General features: G+C 51.8%; 2 protein-coding genes across 7 annotated transcripts in view; both read right to left on the reverse strand.

Moving 5' to 3' along the window:
• Positions 1–10,346: 10,346 nt before the first annotated feature.
• Positions 10,347–12,565, reverse strand: LOC119112484 (cocaine esterase). Its single transcript, XM_037236685.1, has one exon. The coding sequence runs from the start codon at positions 12,562–12,564 to the stop codon at positions 10,876–10,878; it is 1,689 nt and encodes a 562-aa protein (XP_037092580.1). The 5' UTR covers position 12,565; the 3' UTR covers positions 10,347–10,875.
• A 214-nt stretch (positions 12,566–12,779) lies between these two features.
• The window catches only part of LOC119103330 (vascular endothelial growth factor receptor 1), a 42,737-nt gene continuing 35,397 nt past the window's right edge, over positions 12,780–20,119 (reverse strand). For 2 of the 6 annotated variants that reach the window (XM_037226832.1, XM_037226852.1), the window contains 6 exons: positions 19,243–19,427; positions 18,647–18,900; positions 17,917–18,074; positions 17,376–17,535; positions 16,874–17,081; positions 12,781–16,421 (listed from right to left, as the gene is read on the reverse strand). In XM_037226832.1, coding sequence (XP_037082727.1) covers positions 16,087–16,421; positions 16,874–17,081; positions 17,376–17,535; positions 17,917–18,074; positions 18,647–18,900; positions 19,243–19,427 — 1,300 coding nt within the window. In that variant the 3' untranslated portion in view covers positions 12,781–16,086. Of the gene's footprint in view, positions 16,422–16,873; positions 17,082–17,375; positions 17,536–17,916; positions 18,075–18,646; positions 18,901–19,242; positions 19,428–20,119 lie in introns of all 6 variants that reach the window. The other 4 variants (XM_037226870.1, XM_037226860.1, XM_037226840.1 and 1 more) reach the window with 3 other exon arrangements.

Genomic DNA, 20,119 nt, shown 5'->3' on the forward strand with positions numbered 1-20,119 from the left:
AAAGTCATCCTTTTGCCACACGAAGTTCAATGTGCTGGGGAGACTGTGCAGTAATAGGTACGGGAGGTGACGAAGCATCACGTTATGAACGCCATGGGGACCTTCTGCTACATCGCGAAGAGCTTGCATAGCCCTCTTCAACTCCATCATGGTGAATGGGTGGTTGCAGCCCTCATAACCCTTTGGACGGAAGTCCAGGGATGACAACTCCCACTGCCGTCTGTGTCGTGCAAGGATAGGTTCGCAGTGTGCAGTTTGCAGCGTTCTGACAGAGTTCTGTCAGCTGAGTTCAACAACAGAGTTCTGCCACACATCTGACAGATTTCTGTCGGCTGATCGACGAGAGTCTCGAGGTCTGTCACGGATATGCACGTGGTGGGTAGCATGTACAAAGAGCACACCGTTGCGAAAAAGACTTTATGTACACGGATACTGCTACCGCTTGCAGCGTGGTGCGGAGGCATACTGGCCTCGAAGACACACTGTGGTGGGCTGCTACGGTCACGCCTCCATGGGCCACTGTAGTGGTAGGCATGTCTTTCCGGTACAGAGTGTGGCATGATAAGTTCATAACCGTGTTCGACGTCAGCTTCGTAGCTTCGTTTCAAGGAGACATGCCACCGCGTGAGACTTCTGGTGAAACGCGCGTTGCAAGTAAGTCAGATTGGCTCTTAAATCCCAACAGTTCCATGGTGAAATTAGTGTTATACACTAGTCCGCCCAGTTTTAAAAATGTTCGTCAGCCCTACTTCTGCGAAAAACGCCTGGACCAACTGCATGGCCCTCGTGGCCCTCACCTCCGGCAGGGCCTGACTGGATCCTTAGACGAGTCCTCGGGCTGCCACCCTCTGCCGGTGGTACCGACCAGGGTGGGGGGTGCTTGGAGGCGCGACCCGCAGATGGAGACGATGATGTAGACAGGCTCCGCTCTTGCACACTCGGCGGCAGCAGACGGGGCGGGCCCATCGGTCCCGGTGAGACCGGAGAGCCCTATGAGGAGACTTGCTTTCACCTTGCCAGGAGCTGCCGTTCCGTGCGTGGACTGGATCGCGCTTCCATGGCCCCGAGGTCCAGGGCCTTAGGGTCATGGGACGCAAGCATAACGAATGCTCGTTGTGCTGTTGGATCGTTGCGGGGGCACACACCGGATCGTGTCGGGGAACGGCAGAAATTTGGCGTGGCGTCGTGTTTGTGGGCATGGCGGTGGTTACAGGGGTGCGTGATCCCGGCGTCGCTGGACAGTAGTCCACAGGAGTCCACAGGAGCAGTCTGCCACAGCTGTCTGAACAGTCTCTGCACTGAGAGTAGCAGAGGCAGACACGGGAACACTGAGGTTTGCTATAAGCAAGTACATCAATCTCCGTCTGTCATGTGTTTAAACGCATCTAGCCCAAGCGTGCCAAGGGTATGGCTGACAGCAGTGGGTGGCATCGGTGGTGGCTTCGTGGTTGCGAATGCGAAATCACCGTAACTCCTCCCAGGGACTGCTTCCCTAAAGCAACGCCTCGCTTCTCCGAACGACACACTTTCTTTAACCTTGATCGCCATGACTTCCCTCTCCGCAAGGAAAACACCGCACTGCCCTATAAGAGGCGGTATGACGCTCGCCACAGTTGGCGTACTTCATGTCCTCAGTAGCGCATTCCCTAGACTGGTGCTCGAACGAAGCGCATCGCATGCACCTAACCTCCTTCTGACATCTGTCAGTGACATATCCATAATTCTGGCACCTGAAACAGTGGTTGCGGTCAGGCACGTACATCTTTACAGATATTGCGTGATACTCAAAGTGCACTTTCAACGGCAGATTCGGCCTATTGAAGTTAAGATGACTGCGTCGGTGTCTTCAAACTTTCCGATTTCGCTCCTCCGGATTCGCCTGGCGGCAATCACTTCATGTCTCCAGGCCATCGGCTTTCTCCTCCTCCGACACTCCTCCACGGTCCCAGCATGGCATTGCTCCTTAAGCGGTGTTCTGTGCAGGATGCGGTCGCACGGTGCTCAGCAGGCTGGTGTCTCCTCTCCCTTTAGCCCGATATGTGAGTTGCGTAGCTGCTAACACGCGTCGAATTTCTACGTTGCTGGTAAGATATACCTCTACAATACCGTCGGCGCATCCACTTACGTCTTTTGGAGTGCATAGTTTCGATATGGCCTGCTCGCACTGGAAGGGGTTGGCGCATCCACGTACGTCTTGTGGTGTATATCAGGGGGCCATCATCACAGCTTGGGAAATTGGTCAGGCGGGCGGCTCCTTAACGTTAGGCGGTTACGTCACAAAGTCGCACTGGCTCGAGCAGCGGGGTTGCATGGCAACGTCGACTGCGTCGCTTGAAAAGCAGCAGTCACGCAGAAATGCTGTGGCCGGTCTTGTCTATTATCGTGCGGCGTGGCGCCAAGTTTGTATTGTTATGTGGCCTCGGTGCGTGCTGTTATGTCGCGGGTGGGAGAAATTCGAAGTGGTGTGGTCAAAGTGGTGTACTGTCAAGGTCAAGGTCAAGGTCAAGGTCAAGTCAAAGTGGTGTACTAGCATTGGCCAAGAGTAAGCATCAAAGGCGGTTTTTTGGCAGCAAGATGCCATCCTGTGAGGTATCCTCTTGCAAGAATCTTAAACGGCGCAATGAAGGCACTTGAGTTTTTTACATTTCTAAAAAACGATCCAACTGTCATGAAGACATGAGTGCACCGTTGCTCTTGGACTTACTATAACTGTAGAGAATGCGGTAATCTGATCGGATCATTTTCCACATCATGACTGGCCCTGGCCATCTGGTTAAGACTAGTCCCAAACCCAATGTTAAATGCCTTCGACCAAGTGCAGTTTCTTCCATGCAACTGGGCATCGCCGGCACGCCGAAGTGAGTATGTGTGTGTAAAAAGGAAAATTACCGTCTGTTTTATGCAGAGATCTTTCAACCCGATTTACAGTTTAATGCATGCGCAATCTATGCCCCTCTGTGCAGTTTGTAGACTACAATACGAGCTCCAAAAGAGACTTTCCAACCATAATCTTGTTCACAAAGTGGGGCCTGACTACCACACAAGTGGCACGGCCATCTATGCTACACTGGCGGAGGGGGTGAGTGTCAGGGCGGAGCCAGGGTTAGCGACGGGGGAGGGCAAGTTTGCACGAGCGAGTCCCAGTCCCATTGACAACACATCTATGCACTGTGAACTGACTAATAAACCCCCCAACCGCTAATAAATGCGCATCAATGCGCGCATAATAGCGCATCAATGAGCTACCAGTATTGGTTTGCCCTGGTGCCTTGAACATTTCTTTCAGCTGCGTGCCGTACATGTTCGCCCGCCTATATGCGAGCCTTATTACTAATGAGCCACTTTTGGACTCTTCGTGTCACTGTCCATGCTAGTGTTTGAGATTTCAAACAAAAGCTATTTGCCTGGTCACAAAAGTTAGAGACTACATACAGCAATATCATGGTAAAAAAATGCTGATGTGCCTACACCATAGACCTTGAACCTCACGTGCAGAGACGAATGGAGGGGGGGGGGGGGGCTCGGAGGGCCTCGCCGTTCTCGTCTATTTTTGCGTCGGAAAACAGTAATGGCGGCGCCACCCCCCTGGGGTAGCCGATGCACTGAAATGGGACCATGAAACGGGACCATCCAGATAAATCCGTGGCTATGGCCAGGATCGGTAGATATGAGAATGATGCACGCAGTGCAATACTCGACGGCCATTGACCGTCCCTCTTACCTGCTCGGATTATGTCACGCTGGATCACAAAAAAGTAGTTGTGTATGAAAACAAGCATGAGATAGCCAAACAAATGGCATGTCCGGGGCAAATACGTTTTGCTGTTGCAATGAGAACAAACACTAGTGACTTGTAATACAATCTGATTAATGCGCCTGTTAGGTACGTGGAAATGACTGTGTTTCGTTGCGTCACAGATCTAAGGTCCAGCTGTGGTGGAGGTCGCAGAGCATGCGGACAACGCGGAAGCCGCCTACCAGCAAACAGTCATGAGGCCTCCAGTGCCCGTCCCGAACGGGTTCGGTGAGGACGGCGGGGTCAACGAGTCGGGCGAAGACATGCTCCATGGTGGTGACGGCGAGAGGACCGAAAATGGCCCCCGCCGCGGCGACGAGATGGACGAGGTCAACATCCAGCACGGGGCGCTGACCCTCGTTGCCGGCTTCGTGGCGGTGCAAAGTGCAATCACCTCGATCCAAGTATGGGACTGTCGACCCGAGAGACACCACCCAGCTGTGTGCCAGACAGGTGGATACACGCGATTAGCCAAGGTGGTCTGATGGTACCGTTGCCGGCCTGGACGAGCGTTGTCGAGGCTTACAAGATCGTGTTCCAGCTAGTGATGGGCCGAGGCATGGACTGAGACATTGGTATCGTCGACCGCCTCACAAAGCTCCTGCTGAGAAAGTTCTGCGCTGGACAAGCGGGTTGCTCGGTAGCTGGTGACAACGCGCATCCATCTGCGCCTCGGATGACATCAGGCTGGAGCTGAGCGGGCTGCTGTCAGGCGCGCAGCCAAACACGTGCGACATCAGGTGGACAGCGTTAAGTGAACATCGTTGTGCTTATGTAAACAAAAGTAAGTGACCTTAAGTGAGCATCGTCATGCCATCTTTGTCTTGCATGCTTGTGTGTCTGTTTGAGGCATAGACGGTTCCTTCGCAGATAAACGTTTGAGTTGTTTCAGACTGGTTATCATGTGGTATAACCCTAGATTTAACCTGAAAGAATATACTTGTATTCTCCGCCCCCTCCCCCCCCCCCCCTGTTTGCTCTGTGTCCTCGCGAAGTGTGCACAATAAAGTGTATGGTGGGCGCAACAATCGTTTTAGTAAAGTACAGTGAATTATGAGCCATACGTGTGTTCGATGAACGGGCTGCATGGCGTAACGGATATTTTCTTGATTAACGCCACGCACCACGACCTTCGGAGGCTTCGTGTCATAATTGATGCTATGTGCAATGTCCATAATGTCCTATGTTCTACCAGGCAGCACACCACTTCCGTCGTCTCAAACTGCCTCCATCACACACCAGAGCAACCCGGCGCGTCATTATACATAGTGCTGAGGCTCAGCGCGACAGTTCGGATGATGATTCTGGTGCCGATCACTTCCCCCTTTGGCAGTGGCTGGACCTTGAGCGGGCTCACCAGCCTGCATTTAAGCAGCTGTAGGCTGGCCAAATTCAATACATCGCCATAGACTCAATGTTTGGCATCCTCAGCAAGTGGGAGTGCCATGGCACACAGGCTCTCGGTTCCTAGGCCTAGCTGTTATGCACCCAGCGTGGCAAAAACATCCCCTTTCATATTTCCCGATAAAACTTCTTAAAGAACCCTGGGGCGATCACCAGAAGCATTTGTTAGTAGGTGCACCGGTGTAGCAGACGCGAAGATAATGCAGGCGGAGAGGTGATGCCAGGCTGCGACTTTGTGACGTCACAGTAATAGTGAGGGGAAAGTGTTGGAAAAATCCCCGGATGATCATACCTCACTACATGGCCTTGGTGTATATAGTTTCAATATGGCCCACTCGCACAGGAAGGGGTTAAGTTTCAGTGGGCGGGATTTCTCGTCAACATCCAGGTCCGCGCATTTTAATATCAGCAGTGTCCTAGAATTGCCGACTTTGGGGTAAAGCAACACCCTATGAGGAGGGATTTTTCACTCCTTTTCCCCACATTTTATGTAAATTTTTCACTCCTGCCTGACATTGCCTAATCGCACATTCCAAACTCCCACTTCCCTTTCTGAGGTTTTCAGAGGTCATCCAAAGCCGAGCTCACTTGAAACCACCAAGCATAAACGAGGCTCCGCAGAACCTGGACACCTATGGCTATGTCCTGCCTCACCTACATCCGAATCATGTCTATGTATGCACAGAGCAAGGGCGCCAGGTACCTCCAAGCCCATGAACCTCAGCGACTCCAGCCGCTTGCACGCATTAAGTTTGGTTTGTTTACAAAATGCATCACGATCTGCAGCTGTGCGCCAAATGCAAGGTTTTCTTTCACACATCCCCTATTTTTTTGTCTCACCACACCACGAAAGCAGAGCCTGGTGCAAACACCAGCAAGGCCTGGTAGATAATTTTACTCCACGTACTTCTTTTTACCCGAGGAAACTTGACCACTACATTGCATCACTCCCGAAATGCATGAGTGAAAAGTTCAAGAAATGTCTTTTGAATTAAACTCACAAGATGAATATCACCATTTCAGCACTTATATTAACAGATTTTAAGTCAAATCAGCTGATCACAAAATTTTGCGAGAAAATTATCAGTCCTTATATTGATTTAGCTACTGTTGCTTTTCTTGGTATCATACCAGTGTGATACCACTTTATTCTTCATTCCTTTTCGATTGCCTTTAGAGGTACCATCTGCTGCTTAAAATGTTGACCAATTCTCTGCAAGATGTTCCAATTGCAAGCTTGTACGTATTCCACACATAAATTGGATTAATTCGCCAGCCGCCCAAACACGTTTGATATGCACCCAAGCGTGAACAATTCACACGGAATGAAGTAGACAATTTGAAGCACGGAACTTATTTCTACTGCCATTTTTGCCCTCTTAAACCTTCGGTTAACTGTTTTCTTGGTTCATGGAGGTGCTCAATAAGGATAAATTCAAGCTTTTCGAGTGTCTGACTTACTAGGCTACCTGGCAAGGCTTTTCTAATGCTGCCATATAGAGCCTGGGGACAGATCTGACGCATCTAATACAGAAGTGTTCGATGGCGAAATTTTGCCCTCTGGAGATGTTTATCATGCGCACCTCTTACTTGTTTCGCGTTTTAATCTCAAAGGTTGGTGGGCATGATTGATAATTATATTTGGTGGTGAGTCGGATGACTGTCTGCCAGCAGACCATGCAAAGGGTATCGCATTTTTGTTTTGGGGGGAACAGGAAGAAGCCGGTAAGCCTCCTGTGGACCAAGCATTTGCTTACCTTACTTGCTTTCAACACATGATTGGTAGCCAGAGTTGGCCAGTTTTTGTTTTAATGCATCGAGTTTTTCCATAAGACAAATTGTGATGCCACAAGGCATGCAATGGGCTTATGTTGTTCCATATTCTTGGTCATTTGCCCCAAAATTTTTAAAGTGGTCCCTCATGGCTGCTTTAACCAGATGTTTTCTACAGTTGTCATGGTTTGCTGACCGGCAAATGACCGTACTGTACATATGCACTATATTTTTAACACAGGGATACTCTAAGTTACACAGCAATTATAATATGACTTAAATGTTGGTATGTAACAAATATTCAGACCACCCCATTTAAAATGTGAAGCCAACATTTCAAACTTTGTCATTAAATATGACTAAACAAGCCCAAATGGATGCATTTGCTGCAGCTGTAAAGGCAAGCAGCAATACTGGCATGATCATCTAAAAGTTATGTTATTTTTGGAGAAGAGAGATTGTTTTGTGGAGCATACCCATAATTGCCCTTGACATAGGCTAACCATGACAATCAAAATAAGTTGTTCAAAGTGATTTAAAGTGTTTTGATTTGCGTGTTGTGAACTTTGTCTGATGCCAACAAGCATACACAAATGAACTGAATAAAATGCAAGTTGAAACCAGCCAAAAACCAGCTTTAACATCATGTTTTTATCACAAGTGCTGATGTCAACAGATAGGTGAGTTGAGATGATGTTCATCATATGGGCTACTCTAATTTAGGTTAAGTTGGTCAAGTGCATGGCAAGTGGCAATAGGAATTGTGCAAAAATCAGTAACTCACAACTGCTGCTGTGATACAAACAGGTTGTACAGGATGAGATGATGTAACGGCTCTTCAGGTTAGGCATAGGCTACTTTCGTGGAAATGAGCATTGATATTTTGGAAGAAACAGTGACAAAATGTTTGTTTTCCCTGACCCCATCTCAATAGAAGCCAGAAGTATGTCTATTGTGTTTGACTTGGTGATGGGCTGATGTGTAGGAGCCCAATGTTTTTTGTTTAAGTGTTTTATGCTTGTTGATTTTCTATTGTTATATTGTTATTGAATTCCTTTGGTTTGTTTTCTTTTAAAAGATGCGATGTATTTTGTTTGAGCGTTTTATGCTTGTTGAATTTTCTGTTGTAATATTTGTATTGAATTCCTTTGCTTTGCTTTGTTTTAAAAGTGCTGTGGAAGGGAATTGAAAAGTTCGGCATCAAGTTATTGGTATTAATAATTTGCTATGCTCATAATACTGTCATGAAATTACTATGCTTTAACACGCGCCCGGTTGGCCGGCTAGACATCCTTCGCTCGGGTGTGGGGGGTTAGTTTGAACCCCTCCCTCTGAGATCTCGGGAACTAAGAACGCTAGAGACACCAAATTCACAGGGTGCCTTGATCTCTACGTGGACTCGATTAGGTTAGGGTTTCAGCTTCCTAGGTTATGACCTTCAGGTTTAATAAGGTCAAACAAGGTCAATTTCCAGGTTGGTCTCCAAACCGCCCCCAGAACCTAGGCAACTGCCTCTAAGGTAAAGGTCGCAAGCCCATTTGAGGTCATTGACATTGTTTGACCATTTGAAGGTCATGGTGACCAAAATCATACAAGACTGATCTGCGTTTTCATCTGAATAACCGACAAGAATTACGCTGGGCAGTATGTTCCTGAAACAAAACGTTCGACCCGGGTCGTCTTAGATCAATGGCCTGTTCTGGCTGCTAAGAAGTTAACTGAAAATGTATAATGCGGTTCCTGCTGTCAATAAATTCGACATGAACACCAGAAAGTACCCCATACAGCAAGCCCTAGAGTAATAAATCAGGTTGGTTTTGACCTTGGTCTGACCATCATACCTGACCTTAGGTCAACGTAATTTGCTCGTTCAATATTTGTGGTGCCTAAGAAGGTATCTCAGATATGCATGTCTTCGTCAAACACTCCGTTGTTGTATCAGAGTGAACGATTCCCTAGAAATTGCCTTCGCTGAAACCATGGGCTGACTTTGACCTGTCATAGGTCAGCGACCTTACTAGGTACATCTAAACTTTGTATGTCAAGCGATCCGCTATGCAATATTCTACAGTTATGCAAAATGTGGCGCGGCTACGTCGCGCCGTTTAAAAACCGTTTGGGAAAACCCCTTGGGGGGGGGGGGTAATTTGCCTCCCTACCCGAGCGCGTGTTAATGCATTCTGTTTCACTTTAATGGCCTAAGGTGTTAAAATACGAAATAAGTTTGTCAGGTTTCTCATATTACGTCCATGCCAACTTGAAATAGATGTCTTTGTTTGCTGAAGCATCCGTCACGAGCTCATGAGTTCCGTCTTTTGTGAATTGATTTTTTCACTCCCACACGGTCTTTTTGCGATGGACTTTTTCACTCCCACCCTTGTTTAAAAGCGATTCTAGCTCCCTGAATATCAGATCGTGTGACACTGGTGCGTTAGCGTCCGTTTCGCGACACAGTTCACTCGAGCGCTTGGAGCAGGCAGGTGAGTCAGACTCAATGGCATTGGGGTCTCCAGTTCGGCCGGAGTGCCCGCGTTGGATGATCCTAAAAACCGGCTGAAAGCCGCCCAATCTGCTCTTAGCGCACTAGTGCATGTGCAATGCAATATAGATTTGCATAATGAGAGCTGATCTGCAGGTGAAAACAAATGTATGTTTCGGATTGAGTCGTTTTCCTAGCCTAACATTCCGATCTCATCTTTTGAAATGTTGATAATGTCTCGGTCTTTAACAGCGGAAGCTACTTAAGTACGAAATAATTTGGTTAGCACCTTCTCAAGATATTTCATTCCCATGTAGGTACACGACGAACGGATGCACTGTTGCTCGCGCTGTAGCCTAAAAGGAATTTTGAATTCAATCTTAAATCCATGAATAATATTCCAAAAATGTCCTCACAAAATGGACAATTTCCCCTTTACTGATGTCTTTTGACACCTTAGGCACGCGATCTGAGTGTTTGATTCCATATGCTGCTTTGTCAGGTTTATTGTTTTTAGTGCTCATCTTCTCATTGCATTCCACAGGGGTTAGTGAAAATGTTGAAGTCATCTAAAAATGCATGAAACTGTTCTTAATGTTATGTGATTGTATAATTCCACTGTTTGCGTAAGTCCATTTTATCCGCTGCGTGGCCGGTGCTGCCCCGCTTTAGCCCGGAATGCTCTGCATGTGCCGAGCTGGTCAATGTCTGGCCGTAGCGTGACGGTATTGCGGCCTGTCCAGACTGAGGGAAATCCCCGGTAGCGAGCGGTCCGCAGGGGGCTTCCTTCGCTTCCAGAAGGTCATGCACATTGTGGTTTCTGGATCAGTGCGCCTAACTCGTCCAGACTGAGATTTCTTTGGGCGGGGGGGGGGGGGGGCGGCTCCCTGTCAAACGAATCAGTGCACTTTACCATCGATCCATCAATGCTCCCTAGTTTCTTATATTGCACCACTAGCTCTTGCTTTTCATGTGAGTATATTGCAGTTTAGCAGTTCAGTGGTCCAGTATATCCCAGTTCAGCAGACGCCTGCTCGCTGTGTCAGGATAGCACGCAAATGGTCCCCAATTGCTTTAATTCTACCTTTTGGGATAGAATCTGTAAGCAAAGCATTGTGGCTGAGTAAAGCAGCGGTTCATTTTTGGCCACTCCTCTATCAGTGCATGGCTTCCTGAAGGATAACAGAGATTTGTCGGTGCTATTCAGTTTGGTGGGTACAATCATTGCAATGGAACATCCTGCCCCGTATCGCTCCATTATGACAGCGACGCACAGTCCACTTTAATGGCTATATGCATGGTACGCAACTAGCGTGTGCAGGGCACACGAGCAGGGCTACTCATCCCTGCCGCGGTCCTTCTCCCGCCTTCGTCCTCGCAACTACAACCACGTGCCGCCGCCCATGCCACTCCCACATGGCGGTCAGAGCTCGTCGTGTAGCCGAATTGATGACTGCTCGTGCGCATTCCACGACTCGGCCAGCGGCAGGCTTTTCCAGAAGCGGACGCGCTCTTCGAAGGCATGGTCTCCAAGGGCCGGCGCCGCGTTCAGCCGCAGGTGGCGTTGACTCTGCGCCGTGAAGATGGGCCAGGCGGGCGCGTCCAGCACGTCCGTGGTGGGGTAGCCGCGCCGTGCAAAGCTCGTCCACAGGCTCACCAGAAACCGGATCATGGTGTGCTCGGGCGAGCCGCGCTCCGGCAGCGGCTGCCGTTCACCGTGGAACAGATAGGCCAGGTCGTCGCCGTGCGTAGCATGCGGCGCCGGCGGTACCGGGATCTGTAGCAGATCGGTGAAGTGCATCTGGCCCGGCCCCACGTGGTCCAGCACGTATTTGTAGACAGGCACGTACTGCGACGCCAGCTCAGACTCGGCCGACAGGGTCAGTGTGAAGAAGCGGTCGCTGAAGAAGTCGATGAGAGCGGCATCAGAGTTTCCGTCGTTCTGGAAGAAGTCACGGATCTTGGCAGCGACCTCGAGAGGTTTCTCAGTCTTGTCAGAGAGACTACCACCGCACATGAGCTCACTGGAGCCCCATGCCTCCAGGTCTCCCTGCTGGGCTCTCTTCAGTGTGTCCGAACTATCATGAATAACCTTGAGGACGAACAGGCCCTCATCTCGGGTGCATCCCATCATCCAGGGCACGCGGCTGAACTCACCCCGCTGGAGCAGCACGTTCGGCTCAGCCGGCATGAATGGTGACGTGGCCTCCGGGTCGACGCGCGGGTGGAACCTTTTGGACCGAGCGCTGACCGAGGGGCCCAGCGCGCCAAGCACTCGCATAATATCATCGACCGACGCGCGTCGCACACACTCGAGCACGGCCCGGCTATGCTCCGACGGGCAGCCGAGTTCGGCGGCAAAGTGCAGCGCCAGGGGCCGCTGCCGGCCGCCGACCGCGTAGCAGGCCGAGGCGCCACCCGACTGGCTGACGGCTCGGTGAAACAGGCCGGCCGACAGCGGGCTGATAACCTGCAGCGAGACGCTGGCGCCGCCGGCCGACTCGCCGAACAGCGTCACCAGCTGCGGGTCGCCGCCGAAGCGAGCGATGTTGCTGCGCACCCACTGCAGCGCCAGCACCTGGTCCAGCAGACCCACGTTGCCCGGCGCCACGGCGTCATCTGTGGTGAAGAAGCCGAACACGTTGAGTCGATAGTTGAGAGTGACGACCACGACGTCCTCGTCCATCAGGAAGTCGACGCCGTAGAGGTCGGCGTCGCCAGAGCCGCTGACAAAGCCCCCGCCGTGGATCCACACCATGACGGGCAGGCGGGGCTCACCGTCACCGGCTGGCAGTCGGGGCGAGTACACGTTGACGAACAGGCAGTCTTCCTGGCCCTCCTTGATGTTGTCATTCATCATATTGAACTGCAGACACGTGGCACCATGCCGGGCGGCGTCGCGCACCCCCGACCAGCCGGGGTGAGCGCGCGGCGGCCGGAAGCGCAGGTCGTCCACCGGTGGTCGGGCATACGGGATGCCCTTGAAGGCGACATACTGGCGTCCCTCGAACGAGCGAAGCGTGACGCCGCGCAGCACTCCGTCACCGAGCCGGACCAGCGGCCGCTCGGCTAGCGACAGCGCCAAACACCCGAGCACGAGCAACGCGCGCATCCCCCGGTGGACTTGGTCGTGCGACTAACGGGCGGACTTTACGGCGGGCGCAGAGTGCGGCGGCGGCGGGGCACAGGCGGTGTGCCGCAGGCAAGACTGCCGCCTGGCAACAAGGCCACGGATGATTTGCAGTTAGCGGCGGCAGTATCCACCAGAGGCACTGTTGAGCAGTGCGATTTAAAACAGTGGGACAATTTCTGGAATGAATAGTAACGCAAAACAAACGGCTTATGCATTCGCCCCCTGACATTGCCCAGAGCGCGCCTCTGTGTCAAGAGTTGGCAGTTTGCCAGCGCGGCGGACACGCGAGAGGGACGTGTAGAACTTGTTTGGATAAGGGTAGCACAGTGTTAGAGTCCTCGTCGTTGCACCGGAATGGGTCGACACTGTCAACGCGATCACAGGTCGTGAGGTACATCGCGCCAGCTCGCCGCTCATTCTCGGGGTGCTACTGCGGGACGTAAGTGTTCGGTATCTATGCTGATTATTTGCATAACGCTGAGTAAATTCAAGCTCTTCACATTCGGTTTGTATGTGTTTGTATTCTCAGTTTGTTTTCACTCAAGCTCAGTTTGTATTCACGGAACTCAGTTTCTATTCACTCAAAATATATATGGCACAGCGCGACTGCGGTTTGAACTGCTTTCCATGTGAGTATCAAACCTGTCATAAATAAACTTGACGCGCATTTTGTGTACATCATGTGGGGAAGAATGCTAGCGTATGATCAGAACGAGGGGACTCCAGATCAGCATATCGTGGATGTCCGTGTCTCCAGCGACATTTAAAACCGCATTGTCTTTATATGGCCACGACAGGAGAAAAGGCCAAGCCCGAAAACGGTACCCGTTAGAGCACTACCTCGCACCGGTCATGGCATGTGACGGCAGGATGATCAGCACGCGGCGGACCTTGCACACCGGCCGCGACCGCACGGTCACGCGAGTGGCGACTGACTTAGACGATCTGCCAGTGTCGGGCGCGACGGCACAGTGACGGAGCGTCGCACATCGACGGTGTCGCCACCAGGTCCGTGGTGGCGACGCCGTCGAACATGGCCGCCTGCCGACGACGGTGCTGGTGTCGGCCGCTCAGCGGGCTCAGGACGGCGCCGACGCCACTGCGAGGTACACGCCACTTCCGTATGCCCCTGCTGAAGCGCGCCCCAACTGAGTCCACTGCATGCACGTAAGTGATGCACCCCTCGGCAGCGCAGTCTACTGCAATGTGGTCCATTTCAATATTCTCCATGAAAGTGCACCCCAGCCCAACAGAGTCCGCCGCAGCACGCTCCCCTGCAGTGCACTCCGCTCTTATCTGCCGTGTTCCCGGCTCAAGGGCGTATCCAAGAAGGGACCAGTCGGAACGTGCTGTCCCTCCTGCCCCTCAAGATGGGTGAAGTCAGCCAAAAATTCGCACACCTTTGGACTTTAAAGAAAATCTTTAACTCACAGAAGTAAAGCTTAGACTGAGAAGAAATCCGGTCCTATGAAAATCAGGACATCATTTTGAGCTTTGCCCAGATCGCGGCGTCTTGGAAACACCCTTGGCTTGCAGCACACTCCATGACAACGCATTTCACTGCAGTGGACTTTGCCGTAGCGTTCTCAAACGCAGCACAGGTTGGGACCAGCCGCGCGGCTCTCATCACGGCATGGTCCACTAGAATGGTGTGAGACAAGCTAAGTCGGCGCAAGCGCGGCATTCATCGACCACACATTGAAAGCAGAGCAGAAAGCTTCCGCACACGCCTCCGCGAAAATGGCTCGGGGATACGCGGCGAGTACAGGAGTGGCACGCACGATACAAGGCTGGGCAACAGTTTTTCCAAATGTCGATGGAAAGAACAGTACGATACAATTGCAGCAAGCTGAGGATACTGACATACACCCATGGCCAAATCACAGACAGACACTTGGCACCGCCGTCGTCCAACATAACGTCAATGTTTGCTCCCCGGCTGAACAGCTTTGAACATGATACCTGCACATCATGCGTCATGAATGCTGGAATCCTTTTGCAATTGGAAGTACTTGACAGATGAGGAGACGTTTAGATCACCTTAGTTGTCAACAGCCCGAAGGCATACGAAGATGGGAAACAATGCACCGTTTGGGGCAAGGCAGGATTAAAGGACCCCTTTTACCAAACATGTATAGAAAAATAGTTTACCTTTAAGTTTTGCCTTAATGCACTGCGGGAAGCTGCAGCGTATTTCGCTCTATGCCTCTCGTTGAAATTTGAAGAGAAACTAAGCAAAATAGCCATTCAAAGCAATTAAACTTACTTACTAGTGGCACAATCCTCCTAGTACTATATGACATGGCTGCTCATGTAGTTCTTCCAAATATAGCATATACCTAGAAATAAGCACTACCTGTGATGCCCACGGTGCTTCGAGGGATAGAACATGGTAAAAGGTATGAACATGTTGACTAAGAATAAGAAAAGATCAACGTGCCGCATAGCAAATAGGACTCGGTGCTTACCATGGAGCCAATTGTTCGAAGACAGCGGATCAAAACAAGCCTCACACGATGAACTTAAGCGGCCAAAACGCAGCTCCCTTGAGAGGTTTATGCAGCCCCACGTCGCCTAATGCCCGGGAAACCGTCTGAGCACACGTCTTCGCCCGACATTTAAGTGCAATACCTCCGTTGTCGACACGTAGGTGTAAGCGTTCTCGTATGATCCTACACTTCGCAGCCAACAGCCCGCTGATACAGAAGTGTAAGAGCATATGAGACGCTTTATGCGTGAATATGAACGCGTGATGCCAATGTGCCTGATGTGAGCATGTGCTTAGAATTGGAATGCCTAGAATTGGATGCGGGCCGCGTGATCACACTAGACTGATGAGCTTTTTTGCCTAAATTAAGCGTGTGTGGAGCGTTTATATCCGTGGTGTTTGTAAAATCGGCGGCACCACATTGCGTTGTTTGATACATGTAATTTAAATCCCAGGACACGTCATCTACATTACAAGATAAGCAGATCAAGGAGTGCCGATATTTTGGGGCTAAGTGTTATATATGGAAAAGCAGTATGAGCAAACGTTTTCGTTTCTGCCATTAGGATTGTGCCGCAAGGAGATCATTTTCATCGCTTCAAATGGTTGTTTCGCGTAGTTTCTCCCGCAATAAGAGCAGAACAAAGCCCAGGCTGGGATGCATTTTGTGCACCTTTTGTTTGATGATGAAAGTTTTTCGGCATAGAAATGAGAGAAAGGTCAATTCGCTTCTCATCAAGTACACGTCTTTCAAAACCATGATGTCTAAATGTCGAAAAAAGGCATGCAAATACAGCGAACAATTCTAGCGAGCACTAGCTTCCACACGTAACGATGACCCCGTATTATTTCACAGAGCCGCATTCGTCGTCCTAAGCTCCCAGGCACACCCGCACAGGTCACGCGCATACTGACCTCAAGTCGCGCCAGCCACGCACGCTAGCGCCAGCACTCCCGGTGACGACGCCATAACACACGTCTACGCGCTACCGGTCCCGAGCCCCCAGCGTCGCTCACACCAACTGTTCACATCCGACCGGCACTGGGTGGCGGTAGTGCTCCTGGCCCTGTCCGACGGCCGCCAAAGCCGGCGGCGCCCTCGTGTCCGTCTCGTGCGTGGACGGCACGCGGCCCGTACCCTGGTAGGAGGGGTTCGAGAAGGCGGGCGGCGGCGAGTCCGGCGCTGGCGCCAGCTGCGGCGCCGGAGGGAACTCGAAGTGCGAGTTGGGCCGCTCGGCGTCCGCCGGCCACGGCGAGAAGATTGAGGTGCTGCGGAGCGCCTGGTCTGGCGCCGGCGTCATCAGCAGGTAGCTGTCGGTGTCCGTCAGCCTCGACGGCACGCGACCACCTGCCGAATGGGAGGGCACGTGCTGACGGTCATCACATGAAGGCACGCCCCCGCCCCGCAGCGGGACCTGACAGCGGATAGAAACAGCTCGGCCAGTGCCCATCCCGCTATCACCACGCCAGACCAGGCTCTTGCAGCATAGCACCCGATCTAAGTGGTCTGTGCCGAACCACGCTTAATGACGATGGAGTGAACTTTCATCGACGCAGAATAAACCAGCCGGGATGGCCATGTTCTGTTTAAGAAGGACATGCTACTCTCACTGACGGTTTTGACGCGATAACGTCACCATCGAGCTGAGCTGCGCCTCTGGCCCACTGTTGGTACTCACGCGGGAGTCCTTTGTATCAACCTTCTCTTTGCAGACACCTACTCTGACTGCTATCCCCCTGGGCTATGGGGCTCATTCCTCCGCAGTCCTCTACGGGATTGAGTCCTCACTCCGTACTGACCTTTGTCTGGCGACATGTATCCGACCGCTTGCAGACGAGGGCAGACGGTGACCTGTCCTGACGCGTCATCGCTGCTGTCATCCGATGTCAGGTCCTGAGCCGTCACGTTCTGGTAGTCGGGACTGACGATGACGTTCACGTAGTCGGTGCGCCGCGCGAAGTACTCCTCGTTCATCAGCTTGTACGGTTCGTTCAATTTCATGTACTCCTGGTGGGAAGAAGCCGCGTTGTATTCCACCGCCGTGTGATTTACACCAGCTTGCGCTTTGGGTGCCTGCTTCGGCTGCAGTTTATCCGGCTTGCACACAGTAATTTCGGAGGTGTGTCATTTAGAGGCCCGACGACGGTTAAAGGAGCCCTGGGGTTGCTCGGGGGGGGGGGGGGGGTCCGGAGCGGAACCAACGGCAGGGCCACACTCGCCCTTCCCCTCCCCCATGGTGACTCGGTCCTTCAGACAGCGGGTGAGCCTCACCGTTGCGCTCCCAGTGCGGCCTGTACTGACCATGGTGACGTGGTCCTCCAGGCAGAGGCCCAGCCTCTCGCTGATCTCGGTGAAGTTGGGCCGCTCGCCGGGACGCTCGTGCCAGCAGTGCAGCATCAGACGATACGCCTCCTTCGGCGAGAACTTGGGCAGCTCCATCCGGTACCCGTCCCGCAGCCGCCTGTCGACGTCACAAGCCGACGTCCGTATGTGTGTATATATATATATATATATATATATATATATATATATATATATATGGTGTATGTATATATATATGGTGTATGATGTATATATATATATATATATATATATATTGTTATATACGGTGTTATAGTATTACAATATATATATATATATATAGTATAATACTATAATACAGAATATAACAATATACTTTGTACTATACATTATACAGTACATAGTACAATACTTAGATACCTTATATCGTTAGCAACACAGGTGAGTGATGAGACGTTGAGTACAGTGTTCCAAGCTGATGTCACCGACTCTCACAGCTTACTCTGGGCATGGCTACGCGCCTGACAGCTGGATGCATTACCTGACGAAGTTGACATCGTACTCCATGCCCGGGTAGGGACTGGCGCCGAGCGAGAAGAACTCCCACATGACGATGCCGAACGACCAGACGTCCGACTGCGTGGAGAAGATGTTGTCCTGGAGCGACTCGATCGCCATCCATTTGACCGGCAGCAGGCCCTGAGGCGCCAGACCACCGGTTCAATGGCACAGGTAAGAGGTCAAAGGTCACAGGGGAATCTAAAGCGCAGGGGTAGATTTCTGGGTGATGATGGCATTTGGTGCTTAAGGTTGAGTCGACTTCGTGACAATGTTGCGTCCATCGAGAACAGTGGAGTGTCGGACTGATGACTGGATGTCCTTCGTTCGAATCTCGATAGTCACTGTTTTCTTCTTTGTTTTATCGCTTCTTGCCATACATGCTCGGGCCAGACGTAGCCGCGTTGTTTGCACAGATGGATCACACGCATACGAGTTGATTCGGAGAAAAGATCACGGGCCAGCGGCAGATGTCAGTGATCGTCAAAGAGTCGCAGTTCACGCGCAGAGGTCACAGGCCAGAGGTCACACAACGAAAGTCCCATCGCAGAACTAGCATGGCACAGAGCGGAGATGGCATGCAGCCAGCCGGAGTCCTGGGTGCCGCCTGAGCCGACACAGAGCACACACAGAGCACATCTGGCCGAAACAGAACACATACAGAGTTCGTCTGGCCGAGACGGAGCACACCGCACGCTCCGGCCGCCACTCACCTTGCCACTCTTCTTCTTGTAGTCACGCGTCTTGTAGATGTCCCGCGAGAGGCCGAAGTCGGAGATCTTGACGATGCTGTCCTCGGCGAGCAGGATGTTGCGCGCCGCCAGGTCGCCGTGCAGCAGCTTGCGCGAGGCCAGGTACTCCATACCGCGCGCCACCTGGTAGCTCCAGCGCAGCAGGTCGCGTGTGGTGAGCGGGCTCCGCTGCTGACGTGCTGTGGCGCTGGTGGTGAAGCGGTTCGTGCTGTCCACTGTAGGCGCACAGGTCAGGTCAGGTCAGGTCAGAGCGTGCCTGGCGGCCGGTGCGGACAGGAAGCGGCGTCCCCGGGGGCAAAGCACGCGAAACTTTCATCGTTATGTTTACGACGCAAAATTGCAAAGTCAAATCTTGTGCGGAGACACACGGAGACGATGCGCGCTTGAACATGTCACGTGACTCGGTGCACCGCATTCAAAAACGACAACATACGACGGAGATACACGTACGATTACATCCAACTCATACCTACCAACGCTTAGTGCGACGAGGAGCGTTGTGCACACTTCCTACGGGAGGCTACATCGGCGCTCCGCCTCGCTGCCCGGAGCCTCACCTGCGGCGCTGGGACTCTCGCACACTGATTCGGTAACGGTGCCGCCTGTGCTGCAGCTGACGCTGCCGACGCTGGAGGTGGCGCTGCCCCGCCGCGGCGTCTGGTAGTAGCTGCCACCAGACATCAGTCTCAGCCGACCTCCAGCCGAGGAGGCATGGTCGAGCATGGCGTAGTTGAGCGGCGTGCTGCCAGATGGCGTTAGTGGGCGGCGGTCAAACGCACAGCGAGCAGCCCAGGCCACCGTTGGAGATACGGTTAGCTGGTACGATGTGGTAGTGAGACCAGTGTTACCAGTGTTACCAGACCAGTGTTAGTCGTCACGTGCTGGGAATGCCATGGACGAACAGCGCTCGGTTAATGCTGGAATTTTAGTAGGTTTTCAGTGGGTTTAGAGTACCGTGGAGAGGGGCAACGGGACGGCATGCGTTCCGAATTTCATGCGTTCGATGTAATCAATGTATTCAATGTTGCGATTCCTCAGGCAGGGCGATTGTTAAATTGCAGTTCCAACTCCGGTGCAAACCATAGTCCATCATAGCACAGGGGTGGAACTTCGAAAAGTAGCAGGGACTGAACCCCATACTGGAAGGGCGCGGGGTCCAGGAGAAATCCTGCCCGATCCCTCTGCATTGTATTTAGCATTGGGGTTAACGTGTTATTGAGGGTGGCTCAACATTGGGCGAGGGGGAGGCAGTCCCCTCAAAGAGATATAAAGTTCCACTCATGTCCGGCAATGATAATCCATGTGGTCATGCGTCATGCGTAGTGCGTGAAAAGAACAAGAGGAAGTTTCGAAAATCGGAAATAAAAAGTTCACATCGGCCAAGGGACACGTTCGGACACAAACAAAACTTTGCAAAGGTAAGAAGATCCACAC

Source organism: Pollicipes pollicipes, unplaced genomic scaffold (assembly GCF_011947565.3).
Source record: "Pollicipes pollicipes isolate AB1234 unplaced genomic scaffold, Ppol_2.1 Scaffold_2555;HRSCAF=2994_pilon_pilon_pilon, whole genome shotgun sequence".
Classification (NCBI taxonomy): domain Eukaryota; kingdom Metazoa; phylum Arthropoda; class Thecostraca; order Pollicipedomorpha; family Pollicipedidae; genus Pollicipes; species Pollicipes pollicipes.

Excerpts from the sequence above, each read along its gene's own strand:
- LOC119112484 (XM_037236685.1), bottom strand. The coding sequence starts at position 12,564 with ATGCGCGCGTTGCTCGTGCTCGGGTGTTTGGCGCTGTCGCTAGCCGAG.